The 12578-nt window shown below is 43.4% G+C and overlaps 2 protein-coding genes across 2 annotated transcripts; both read right to left on the minus strand.

Annotated features, from left to right (window-relative positions):
- Positions 1–1638: 1638 nt before the first annotated feature.
- Positions 1639–8290, minus strand: LOC109754799 (cortical cell-delineating protein-like). The gene is made up of 2 exons (XM_020313696.1): positions 7927–8290; positions 1639–1685 (listed from the first exon to the last, which is right to left on the minus strand). Exons 1-2 carry the CDS (start codon positions 8288–8290, stop codon positions 1639–1641), a joined length of 411 nt encoding a protein of 136 aa, XP_020169285.1.
- A 3009-nt stretch (positions 8291–11299) lies between these two features.
- LOC109754802 (cortical cell-delineating protein-like) lies at positions 11300–12044 on the minus strand. Its single transcript, XM_020313700.4, has one exon. It carries the CDS (start codon positions 12008–12010, stop codon positions 11621–11623), a length of 390 nt encoding a protein of 129 aa, XP_020169289.1. The 5' UTR covers positions 12011–12044; the 3' UTR covers positions 11300–11620.
- Positions 12045–12578: the final 534 nt, after the last annotated feature.

Raw genomic sequence — 12578 nt, forward strand, 5'->3', positions numbered from 1 at the left:
TGTATATGCAGCACAATCACTGGATTTAATCTCACAAATTTCATGGTTCTGTGATGTTGTAGGAATGGGTGGTTACTTCATGTAATGGTTCTCTTAACTTGATAATTTTCCACCAATCAATTGAGCAAAGCTATAAGCATGTGCATGAACAACTAAACGATTCATAACCTAATCCCCCATGTACTAACAACCAGAACACACAAACGGAGTGCTCATCTGCACACAATTCGGTGCAAGATCTAGACGGAATCGACGGGGGTAGACGCGAAATTACCAGCACTGCATGAGGTAGGAGGGTCCATCTGCAGGTCCTTGAGCATCCTCTTGGACGACATGGATCAAACCAGGTCTCTGAGTCTAGCAACTTTCTTTTATCGGGAGTACTATCTAGGCATGGTATAACCAAAGAAACATAAATACAAGATAACTGAACTCTTTTATGACAGAAGAGTGGTACATGAAGAGCACCATTTTCCAATAGGCGGGAGGGGTCAAGCAATGGCATCACATCCAAAACCAAAGTTGAAAGGATTACTGAGAATGGACCTTACATTGCATCATTGGAATATATATCCATGGATAGATCAGAACTTTAAATTTCTTCATACAGTGGTTCAGAGTTGTAACAATTGATGGTGCTGCATGATGTAGGGAAATCGTACCAAACCTGCAAATGGACCAGATAGTGATCAAGATTAGTACCAAACCTCGAATTCCTAGTCAAAATCCTTTCAGTGAGGAGTGTCTCTTTCACATGACAATGTTGTGACCGTTTGCCATTTTTTTTGTCTTCTAATCATATATGGTTATAATCACGGTTATGAGAACACCCAACAGAACAGTCTGCACGCTTAGTTAGACACGAGGATTCACTAGTAAAATAAATCATTCTGAGCTATCTTTATTTGGATGCGAATGCACATTCAAATTATACTCTTCCTCAAAATGTTATATGGGTTTATCAAAGTGTGAGTAAATATGGTACTGTAGACTTTGACGCCACCATCGCCATCCTTATTTCAGATATTAAAATAGATAGTACAAAGAGGAGATATATTGGAAAACTATGAGAAACATCAAGTTAGAACTCAAAAATCACATCGTGTTAAGATGTAAGAAGCAGTGGATACTTCCACCTCAAGAAAGCAAATGGCCAGATGCTCTTGGAGATACCATTTTTATGAAAATATCGGCAAGAGAGTGTCCATGTTCAAACGACGTTGCGACGCCTCTGCATCTAAATGGAGATATTAATGTGTTGCTAAGGGAAGAACTATAATAGGGTACTATCGCCAGGAAAAGAACATGAGAAGACAAATAGCTAAAACTAAAGCCAAAAGAAGCATCCTGTTAATTTAAGAAAAAAAACAGTGAAAACAACCTATAGCAAGATAAGAGCATTTCCTTGGTATATCCTGGTAAAATGGAAAGGGTGAAATGGAGATGTAAGGAATGTACTCATCTTCAGTTCTTCACTGTAAATCATAGAAGATATAGCAGTATATAAGCAAATGGGCAGTAGCAGATTCACAAAACATCGATCATATATTTATATAAAACATAAAGATGCACCTTTTTGAAAAGCGGTAGAAGTATACCTGCAACGCGGTCCTGGTGAACCTCAAAGATAAAAAATCGCTAACCAATTAGCGCTGCAAGCTCATGATCTGCAATCTCTTCGGAAGCTGCATAATTAACACAATTGTGTGAACCATGTAAAAGAAAAGGAGGAGATGAACATCATGTTGATATTTTTATCCAACATATAAACAAACATCCCTCTTACTTGGAACCTTTCTAGCCCTCTAATTCCAAACAAGCCAGTCTTTCATGCACAACGGAACAAAACTTCCAGCATTCCATGCACAAAGAAATGACAATTGCAGGTCCTACCAGGATCTAGGCAAGGAACAAAAGGCATAGAGGCACATTCCACTAAAACAAGCAAAGAGAATAATACTCTTGTCTTTACCAGAAAAAAGACAAGAAGCAAAAGGTCCTCATTGGCCAAACTGCGTACCAATCATATCTCCATTCAACAGTGGACCTAGCCCTGGAAACGAAGAGGAGTGGAAAGGAGGAGGAGAAAAGGGGTTGACCTGCAGAACCAATTCACCCCCTGTCGCTTCCGTCATTGGTGATGGCCGCTGCTGCTGTTGGACGCATGCGTGCACCTGTGTACCAGAAGCAGTAGCAACATGAGGGGAGGGGAGGGGCCAAAAACAACAGCAACATGAGGGGAGGGGAGGGGCCAAAAACAGCAGCATCATGAGGGGAGGGGGGGCCCAAGAGAACCTTGACCAGCAGCAGCAATGCTAGGGTTAGGGTTGGAGCAGGGGGGAAGTGCGGCGTCTTGAGCAGGCCATGGCGTGAGCACACTCGAAGGCCGAGGTTGGACGACGGCGCCTGCGGATCTGCGAGCCCTTGGCCGCCGCCGAACCTGCTCGCTCTACCTCTTCTCTTCCCTTCCCTTTTGATGACAGGAGGTGGGAGGTTGCGGGCGGCGTGGCACGAGGGAGACGAGGAGAGAGGTCCACCGCGGCGTTGTCTGAGGGGCCTCGGCGGCAGCGACGTGGGCGGGGCGGCAACGTTATGGGCGGGGTGGCGAGGTCAGGGAGGGAGAGGGAGAGGAGAGGGCTGGGCGAGCGGGGGCTGGGACGCGGGAGGACGAGGGAGGGGGCGCGAGTGAGGGGTGGGGAGCGGCTAGGTCTCCATCACAGGAGCGGCCCCTTTATATACGCCTGTACACGAAAGGACGGAAATGCCCTCGGCTGGGCAGCGTAATTACAAGCGATAGCACGAACAAGAGGGAACGATTCATTGCTACAGGAGCGCGGGCTCGATCCGACAGCCCAACTCCTTTCACCTCTAGATCCAACGGCCGGAAACGCATCAGGAAATCGATCCGACGGCCGAGAGCTCGGTGGGGGCTTCGTTTCTTCTTTCTGGATTAGCTCCACAAAATCTGACGGAACCCCAAGAGAAGCATCGTTGCACTTACTTTCTTCATCCGGGTCCATAAGTATCCTCCTATTTGGGTCAAAGTTTTACCGTATATTTGACTAATAAAATATAAGTTACATGCCATAAAAATCATAACATTTATATTCGTATTCGAGAGAAGCTTCCAATGGAGGAAATTTGCAGGGGCACACGGGTGTGGGGCACGCACCTGCTTAGCCGTGTCCAGCCACATGCATGATTGCTTCGTGACTCGCAAAGTCATTGGATTCCACACAAGGCACATCAAGTTCTAAGTTTTAGTTTAAGAAACTTGGCGATTTTGTCGTTCGTTCGTATCAAGTTTCAGCAGTCGAAACTTGGTGAAAATTTTAAAATGTGTCAAACCATATTAAAAAGGGTCTTATTTGCATGCCCTTGTCACAGGGAACACAAATATGCAACAAAACTTAATTTGAACTTTGGATTCAAAAGATATAAAAGATTCCAAATTGAAAACCAAAAAAATGGGCAGTCTCCCCTCACGTGCATGCCACAAATCCTCATCCCTTCCAATGGAATTATTTTTGCTACACAAAGTTCATATTATGTTAGCTAAATTTATGGTCAAAATTTGAAACCCAAAATACAAAGAACAATAAATTCAGACAGCGGAAGTACCTGAGATATCGAGTGTGCTCGCCCACCGATCAACGTCGACATGTTCACCATCGGTGCTGTCACCCACGGCCCAATCGCCAGCCTCCCTCTCAACGATCACATGTGCCTATGGAGTTAGACCATGATCGGAAACACCATAGCCCCGTCGTCATGCAGCTCCATGGCAGTGATGATGTTGAGATCCTGCGGGGTCTTCGGTCGGTGCGCTGCCGGTGGATGCAGGAGGGGAAGAAGATTTTGGCACCCCAAAATGTACGTAATTTTATGTTTATGTATTGATGTGTTTATAAGGACCTGTGTTAATTAATATATGGCCTTAGGCCCTCCGGCAAAAAGAAGGTATCGAACATAGTTTAGTCAAAGTAGTTCAAGACATAGAAGATGTCATAAACAAATGGGAAATGCTTGGCATCACCCGACCGATTACGATGTGTGCATCTGCCGTCTTCACCGCCGTTGGATCTGATCTTAATCACATCGCTCAGGAGCAACCTATTACATAGACTAGATTTTGCAACTGAGCCGCTATTGCAATCTCCCCACCGGAACAACTAGTGCGCTGAAGGATCTGGATCTGGATCCCTCGAGAGCAGTCGCGTCCCATGCTTTTCCCGAGCTCTCCATCAAGCCGCTGCCTCCACGTGCTGCCCCAACCAGCCAGAGAGAGAGAGAGAGAGAGAGAGAGAGAGAGAGAGAGAGAGAGAGAGAGAGAGAGAGAGATGTGAGAGCAGGAGCGATACGAGAAGAAGGGGAGGAAGACTAAGGGTGAAGCGGCGTGCTTCTCCGGCGAGCTCGCTGGCTGACTCGAACGACGGTGGGATTTTTCTTGCAATATCCTTCTTGATGCAAGAAAAGATTTCTGCAACATCAGTGATGTTGCAAAACTTTCTTTCGTAACACCATATAATAGATGAACACAAAAAGATCTTCATCTTTAACTCTGTCGGGAAAAAAATTCTGCAACAATAGCATTGTTGTAATAGTTCTGCAACATGAACTCTGTTGCAAACGTCCCAAACATAACATCATACTGGTTGCAAAACTGGCAGCTGAATCCGACGAATATCCCGCGTTGAATTCAATGGCTAGTCAGGCAGCCCATCTTTTAAAAGGATCCGTTGGCCGACGCATAGCGTTCCCCTAAGCAAATCATGTAGAAGTGAATAGGGACGTATGTCGGCAGCCGAGATTGGTGACCCTTGAGATCCGATGGTTCAGAGAAAATGAGCAGTGCAATAACTGTATAATGAGACGTGGTAGACGGAGGTGCGTTTCTCAACCTAGGGATCTACACATGCATGAATAGATGTAGTACGTACACTAGCTGTTAGGTCAAACATGAATGATGTGACCAACGGATCGACCTTATATTCTTCATTTCACACGATCGATCGAGAGCAGGTAAGCTTCTACGTACGTACGTCCAGTTGCTGATTATATGGATGAATCTGCTGCCCATTTCACGCGCCGATCGATCGTTGTCAAATGGATTGCTACCTTATCGTTTAGTCTCGAAATCTGTGCGGTGCTGGTACTCTCACATATATTACTGGTTAATTAGGTTTATTATATTTCCTTGTAATTTTGTATGGTCGATCAAGGGTTCACATAGGCATGGATATATCTTTCCATGTCGGCAGGGTTGCATAGCTAGCAAGACACACATACGCACGTCGATCTCCATCAGTTCATCAGAGAAGCTCTACATATCTAGCTGTACATGTGGTCAAGCGATGTACTAGGATATACTAATGTGGATGCATCCAAAACTTGCCCTCTCTAGCTGCTTGAATTTCCCATATATGTACAAACATTGAGTCAATTCGACTGCTACTAGAAGGGATCATTTGAAGGCTATGACACAAACTAGAGAGTTGACAACTTGACATTCAATAAAGGGAAAGCGTATCCGATCAGTATTCCAGTGACAGGATGGAGTGCAAATGGCCTTACAAGAACTGATATTTTCGATATCAACAGCTAGAAAATGGGCCGTTTCTCCAGGATCGCTTTCAGCCTTCGTCCATATTTACTTATCGGGGTGTTTTTCTTAGTTCACCATAATGTGATGTTTTAAACATTGACACAAAGTGTAACTTTGACAACAAGCTGATATTTCAATAGAGGTATAACAACAACAAAATAAATTACACTTCTCAATACAAATCTTGGCATATGATTTTCTAGTTTCAAATCAAATAATATGAAATAGATATCTTTTAGATGAATATAAAATAGAATTGGTGCTCGAAAATTTCAACTTCCGTTTGAGAAAAGTCCAAAATGTTATTTGTTTTTGACTATGGAGGGAGTATATATTTTGAGTCCTTTACAGTACTCGAATTATTTTGGGCCTTTTTTCATGATCCAGTGGCTCTAATTAGACAATACTATAGAAAAAATGTGGTAGTATATTTGGACATCAAGGGTATTTTAGGCAATTCAGTGTTATAAACCAGAAAGAAAAATTCCTCCAAGTTCCCTCCAAATGCGAGCAAAAGGTAGATTACGGATTTCATATTATCAACAAATGGTATTTGCGATTCGCTTAAGTAACCATGCCTTTTCCGGGTCGAATTCATCTTGATCTTTGGATCGGAAGCGCTGGTAGAAATTCTTAATTGAAGGCAACTGCTAATTGCAAATGTTGTGAACCGCTCCTCATGTGCCGAAACAATCAAAGGTCAAGCTAGCCAAATCATACCACATAGTTTATACCAGTACTTCTGAAACAAGTCTATATTATAGTACTACAAATCAAGTACCATACCAACTAGTACTGGTACTCACGTTAGAATGTTATAAGTGATAAACTCGTTTCTAAGAGACGAGGACATGCGGCTGGTGGTTGGCTAGGGCGGGCCGGCGGGCAGATGGATGGCTGAGGTGGGCAGGAGGCGGAGGCATGCATGCAACACCGGTAAGGCGGAGGAGACGCTCCGGTGAGTGGCGGGCCGGGGGGGGGGGGGGGGGGGGGGTGACGGGCTACAGTAGGCGTGGAGAGTTAACTGCATCAGCGGCTGCAATTAAATTTAGATGTATGGGTATCCCAACCAACTAAGTGCTTCTTCATTCAGGGATTTATCTAGCTAGACAATGTTAAATGACTTCCATAACAACACTACATTCATTTGTGTTATAGAATACATTTCGATTTAAAACAAGTAACCCCTCTATCCATATATATAGGGCCTAATGTATTTTTTAGACTAACTTTGACCACATGTTAAAAAAATAATATATGACATGCAAGTTACAAAAAGCATACCATCAAATTCGTATGTGAAAGGAGCTTCCAACAATACAATTTTCACATTATACATATGATATACTATCAATCGTATCAATAGTCAAAAGCAGTCTCAAAAAACGAATAAGGAATATTGTGATGTTGGAGCCAAATTTTATTTTCTGGACACTTTAAGCCAGGTTTCAGCTCGATCTATTGCGCGAGAGCCTATTGTCAAAACCGATCTGGTCAGCCCTTTCTAGTTTAGTGTGAAGTTATGAAGTTTAAATTTGATTCAAATTATCACAATGACAAAATTTAGGTCAAAGTGTTACAACATCATAGATACCTGGTTTAAATAAAATTTACTTGCTTTACTGTGCAAAATATTTACAGTTCACTTTATTGATGCCATGATTACGTTCGCAGATGCATGGTTCTTTTTGGTGCTGCTTAAGCTTAACAAAATTCAAAACATGCCAAGGCCTCTAGGCTAGGGGGTGCGGAGGATCTCGGCCCCCCACCGGCGGGAGGGACCCCGTTCTCGTTATTGTTAGATTCAGCGCCTTGGCTGAGGTTGTGTGGCGGCGGCGATGTCCCTTAGTAGGAATAATGTCTCCCACGTTTTATCCCCGTCCCGATGGTGCGTCTAGCATCCTCGGAGGGCGTGCGGAGGTTTGTCTCTGTCGGATCTCGCGGGATTCGGTTGGTGCAGGTCTTTGGTAGATCTGTTTGGATAAATTCTTCTTTCGTCTTCGTTTGGGTATTTACAGGTTTGACCCTTCTGATCTACGACTTTCTTCATTGGCGATGGTTGCTACTCTGGTGCGCTGCTCCTATAGGGCCTTAGCACGATGACTTTCCGACTGTCTACTACAACAAGGGTTCCTCGGCTCCGGTGAGGAAGGGGCGATAACGGCGGCGCGACTTCGGCTCGCTCCAGTGCTTGTAGTCGTCGCTAGGTGATCCACGGACATGGTTGTAATTTTTATTATCTCTGTTCTTCTTTTGTACTGCCATGATTGAAAATGAATAGGTCAAAAGTTTCCGCAAAAATGAATAGGTCGAATTTTTACTCCAGTGCTTGATGCCGAGGACGTTGGCCTTGATGGCGGTGCGGAGACACACGGCGGCGTCGGGGTCGGCAAGCCGGCCCAGCAGCGGGCAGCAGTCCTCGCTCGCCGGCACGCCTAGGTTGATCCTTAGCAGGTTCAGTATGTTGGCGCACGCCTTCAGCTTCAGCATGTTAATCGAGCAGGTGCCACTGCCGCCTCCGGTCGTCGGTGGGGTTGGGACTGGGACGACCGGCGGGGGCATGGCGATCGGCGATGCTGGCACTGGGACAACCGGTGTGTTGCCGCAGATCGACCCGCAGCCATGCGCGGCTGCCACGAGGACCAGGTTCAAGGCGAGGAAGAGGGCGGGCTTGGAGGGCGCCATTGCTATATTTGTGAAGCAAGTAGCCAGGTAGAGACTAGAGTGTACTCCCTCTGGTTCTTTTTAGTCTGCATATAAGTTTTGTCTGAAGTCAAAGCATCTCTACTTTGACCAAACTTATAGAAAAAAGTATCAACATTTACAATGTCAAATCAATATTGTTAGATTCATTATGAAATGTAGCTAGTTTCATGAAATATATATTAGGTATGATAGATGTTGATATTTTTTAATATATATTTGGTCAAACTTTGCAAAGTTTGACTTGACCTAAATCTAATACGCGGAGTAAAAAAGACAGGAGGGAGTTCTGGCTTGGAGGGTCTGCTAGCTTGTGATGCTTTTCTTTGGTTGCTTGGGGTGGTATTTGTAGGCAGGGATGTAGTGTGCATTGTGCAACAAGTGCAAGCACATCATGATATATCGAGTTTGACTCTTGCCGTAATTTGCGAAAAATATGTACGACCACTATTGTACAATTATTGGAGCTTAATTTGTTTGCTAACGAGCAAAGACCTTAGACCTGCGCCATAATATGTTTGATGGGTTTGCAAATTTAGCTGTAATCTTGAGGGCACACATTCGATAGGACAAAGGAATATATATGCATGGCAGCGCTACGAGCTGGCACATAACCTGATCTTCAGGGTCACGGGAGGAAAATATAGAAGATTACCTGTGGCCATGCATGCACATGCAAGCTACTACCAGGCACCAGCTCAGAGATGTCTACTATATGTTTCGTACTTTGGTTTATTATACTGTCTCGTTGTCGCGCATGGACACATACGCTACAACTAGCTGCATAATTATTAGTTAATTGTCCCCAATGCGCTGTGGTGGTGATGGCAAATAATTCGATATTGACAAGGGAATTACACTGTTATAGTAGCTAGCTTAAAATACCCCCTAAAAACACTAGCTAACAATATTCATCTGATGGAGCTAGTGGTGAAAGTCATGCATCAAAGACCAAGCAAAGTCAAGCGCGCCTCATATTTTGGGAATGAGGGAGTAGTAATTTGATATTTTTTGAATTTTATATAATATATTTATATTCCAGTCATCTTTTCAATATTTGGATCGACACCTAGACTTATCGTATGAGTTGTTGCAAAATTGCACACTTTGAGTACGTACTAAACTTTGATGTTAGCTATTAGTACGCAATTTTAGATAATCAATACCTTGAAAGTATTAGCCCACAGAGATTTAGTAAAAGTGAAATCATATGCATTCTATCCGCGGAAAAACTGTATGCCGCTGTTGAACTTCTAGTCTAGGTAAAATAAATGAGTGTACTATTTGTTATCGCAAAGACGCACACTACGACTAATCTGTAGCTAACAAATTAATTACTACTTTATGCACGGATGAATCTAGCTTTATTTTTCGATGGACTACTCTCTTTTTTTTGCGGGGGGATTACTCTGTAGCTAACAAATTTCTAGTTTATGCAAGGATGAATCAGTCATCATATTCAACATTTCTGCAAAGCATAGTGTGGCATTGGGCCTTGACAGATCCTAATGCTTAATTGGCCAGCCCATCTACTAATATTTTTTATTTCTTAGAAATTATTATTTTAATTAAGTATGTTTCAGAAACAAATGTTAAGGTTAGTTTGAAAGATTGATAAAATCACATATTGAAAAACAATTTTAAAAGATGTTCATGTACCTCACCATAAATATTCATATCTTTGAATGAAGTGGTCATCTCATCTTTAAAATGTCTTCCTAAACATATGAAAAAACAAAGACATAACAGAAAAAAAAATGAATGAAAAAACAGAAACATAACAGAAGAAAAATATATGTTCATATGCTTTAAGTAATTATATATGGATATTCCTGTATTTTTCAAAAACAGATGAAAAATGAATGAAAAAACAAAGACATAACAGAAAATGAACAAAGTTAAATGGATGCGAATAAATTATGAAGAATGCAAAGCATAAAAACACGAGAAAACGTTAAAAGGGAAAAAAATGAGACAAACAGAAAACACAAAAAATGACACCCAAACAACATCAGCCACCCGAAAAATGAAACGGTGGAGTTTGAGCAGGGAAAGGAGTTGTGCAAGACAACCAAGAATAATAAAGGGCTTTTTACTTTACTCTGCAGAAAGTCACCAAGACTTATGTCCTCTTTGTTTCGATCACCCCTTGGGATACATTCCAATCTTCATCCAGCGACAGACTGGGATTTCAACATCTTTTCTCTCCTTGTAGCTACAACAATTATATATATGACAAAAAGAACAATGATTTTAGAGTAGGATTTGCCATGATGAATTCTCGATGTGCACGCATGAAAGTATAACAATATTATTTCATAGCTAATTAATAATAATGATTGCCCAACCTAAGTTGTTGTGGCCCAAATAAAAATGCAATCTCACACATCATTTGAAACCTTCCACATGCTCTGCTCAACTCAGGCTCACTTTCGGCGCACTTCATCTAATCCCTCGTTCCCAAAATATAAGGCGCCAGTTGACTTTTTTGGTCTTCGTTGCACAACTTTAACTACGATTTTCATGTATTGTATGTCTATAAAGTTAGTATACAGACATATGAACTAAAATTGTTTTGCAAGACAAATACGATGATGCCATTTATATTTTTGGAAGGAGGGGTAGCATTTTGAAATGCACAAACCAAATTGACCGATACACAAGAAGGAAACCGCACCATGCGACCCAATAGAACACTCTAAACACTTCGAGAAGTTTTTGGCTCTGTAACTGCATGTAAGGATGAGATGAACTGTCAGACCGATACAAAGTTCGCTGGTGCATGATCTCGCATCACAGCTCCCTTGCCAATAAAGCACTCGTCGTTGGCGATAAAGCATTCGTCAATACTAAATAATCCATCCTTGATCCGATTTATTTCTGTTTCTCTTCCTGCGAACCATATAAAACTTAGGGTTGACTTTGATCTAGGTGCATGTATATGTTTTTACGAGTGGACTATGACGCAGCAGAATATATGTAACACACAGCTCGAGTTAACACAACTTCAACAGATTTCAGATGTTACAAGCTAGGGGCATATAGCCGGTACAGTATTTCAGATGATGATACAAAACCCCGGTTACGTGGGTCATTTATTTTGACACCACAGGATGACACACTATCACGCACTTACGTACCTACCAAGTGATCACTGCATGCATGCATAATGCTAATGCATGACAGGGAACTTAGGCATGCACGAGACGTATAGATGAACCGAAACACAAACTGTAGTACAGTAGTAAATAGAAAGCTGCATGCATGGCATGTGTACGCAGCATGCCATGCTTGGACAAGTACGTCGATTGATCAGAGCGGGCAGGTGAAGCCGGGCGGGCAGGTCTTGTGACACTGGTTGAGCAGGAGGACGAGGTCGACGGGGACGTTGAGGTTGATGACGCCGAGGACCTTGGCCCTGATGGCGGTGCAGAGGCACACAGCGGCGTCAAGGTCGGCCAGACCGGCCAGCAGCGGGCAGCACGTCCCGCTGTGCGGCACGCCGAGCCCTAGCTTCAGCAGGTTCAGCACGTTGGCGCACACGCGCAGCTTCAGCGTGTCGATCGGGCACGTGCCGCCGTTGGTCGATTGAGGTGGTGGTGGGGTCGGGGTCGGGCAGTGGGGTCCGCAGCCACCATGCACAGCGGTGACCATCAAGTTCAGGCCGAGGAGTAGGAGGAAGAGCTTGGTCGATGGCGCCATTGCGAAAGCTTTGGTCGAGAGGAAGCAAGGCTTACAATAGATGGGAAGGGCTTGTAGGTGTTGTGCGTTTGGGCTGTGTGGGAGGTTGTATTTATAGCCCGGTTGCACATACGTACGACTACCCTTACCCTTATTGATGCAAGGTGTGTTGATCCCATGATCGATCGTTCGAGTTTGATTCTACAGCTTAACGTAAACTATAACAAAATTCATCCACGTACGTGTACCCTGATGCGCTACCAACAAAATGTTTAGAGCGAGATATACGCCCGGCGAGTTTCAATACTTGATGGGCATCCATATTTCAAACAAGCTCCGCACACAGGATAGCGGGATACTAGTGGCTGGAATGCGTTGAAGATATGCTGTGTGATGACTTTCATGCCATGGCCATGCATGCTGTGGTTGCTTAGTTCGTTGGGTACCATGCATGGACACGTATAGCAGATGCATATTATTTGGAGAGCAGGAGAAGTCGACTATAGATGTTCCGTAGCTAGCTTTGGCTTATACATGCATGATCGTTGCTGTGGGCACGTATCCAGGCAATGGTTTCTATAGAAAAATG

Source organism: Aegilops tauschii, chromosome 4 (assembly GCF_002575655.3).
Source record: "Aegilops tauschii subsp. strangulata cultivar AL8/78 chromosome 4, Aet v6.0, whole genome shotgun sequence".
In the NCBI taxonomy this organism is placed as follows: domain Eukaryota; kingdom Viridiplantae; phylum Streptophyta; class Magnoliopsida; order Poales; family Poaceae; genus Aegilops; species Aegilops tauschii.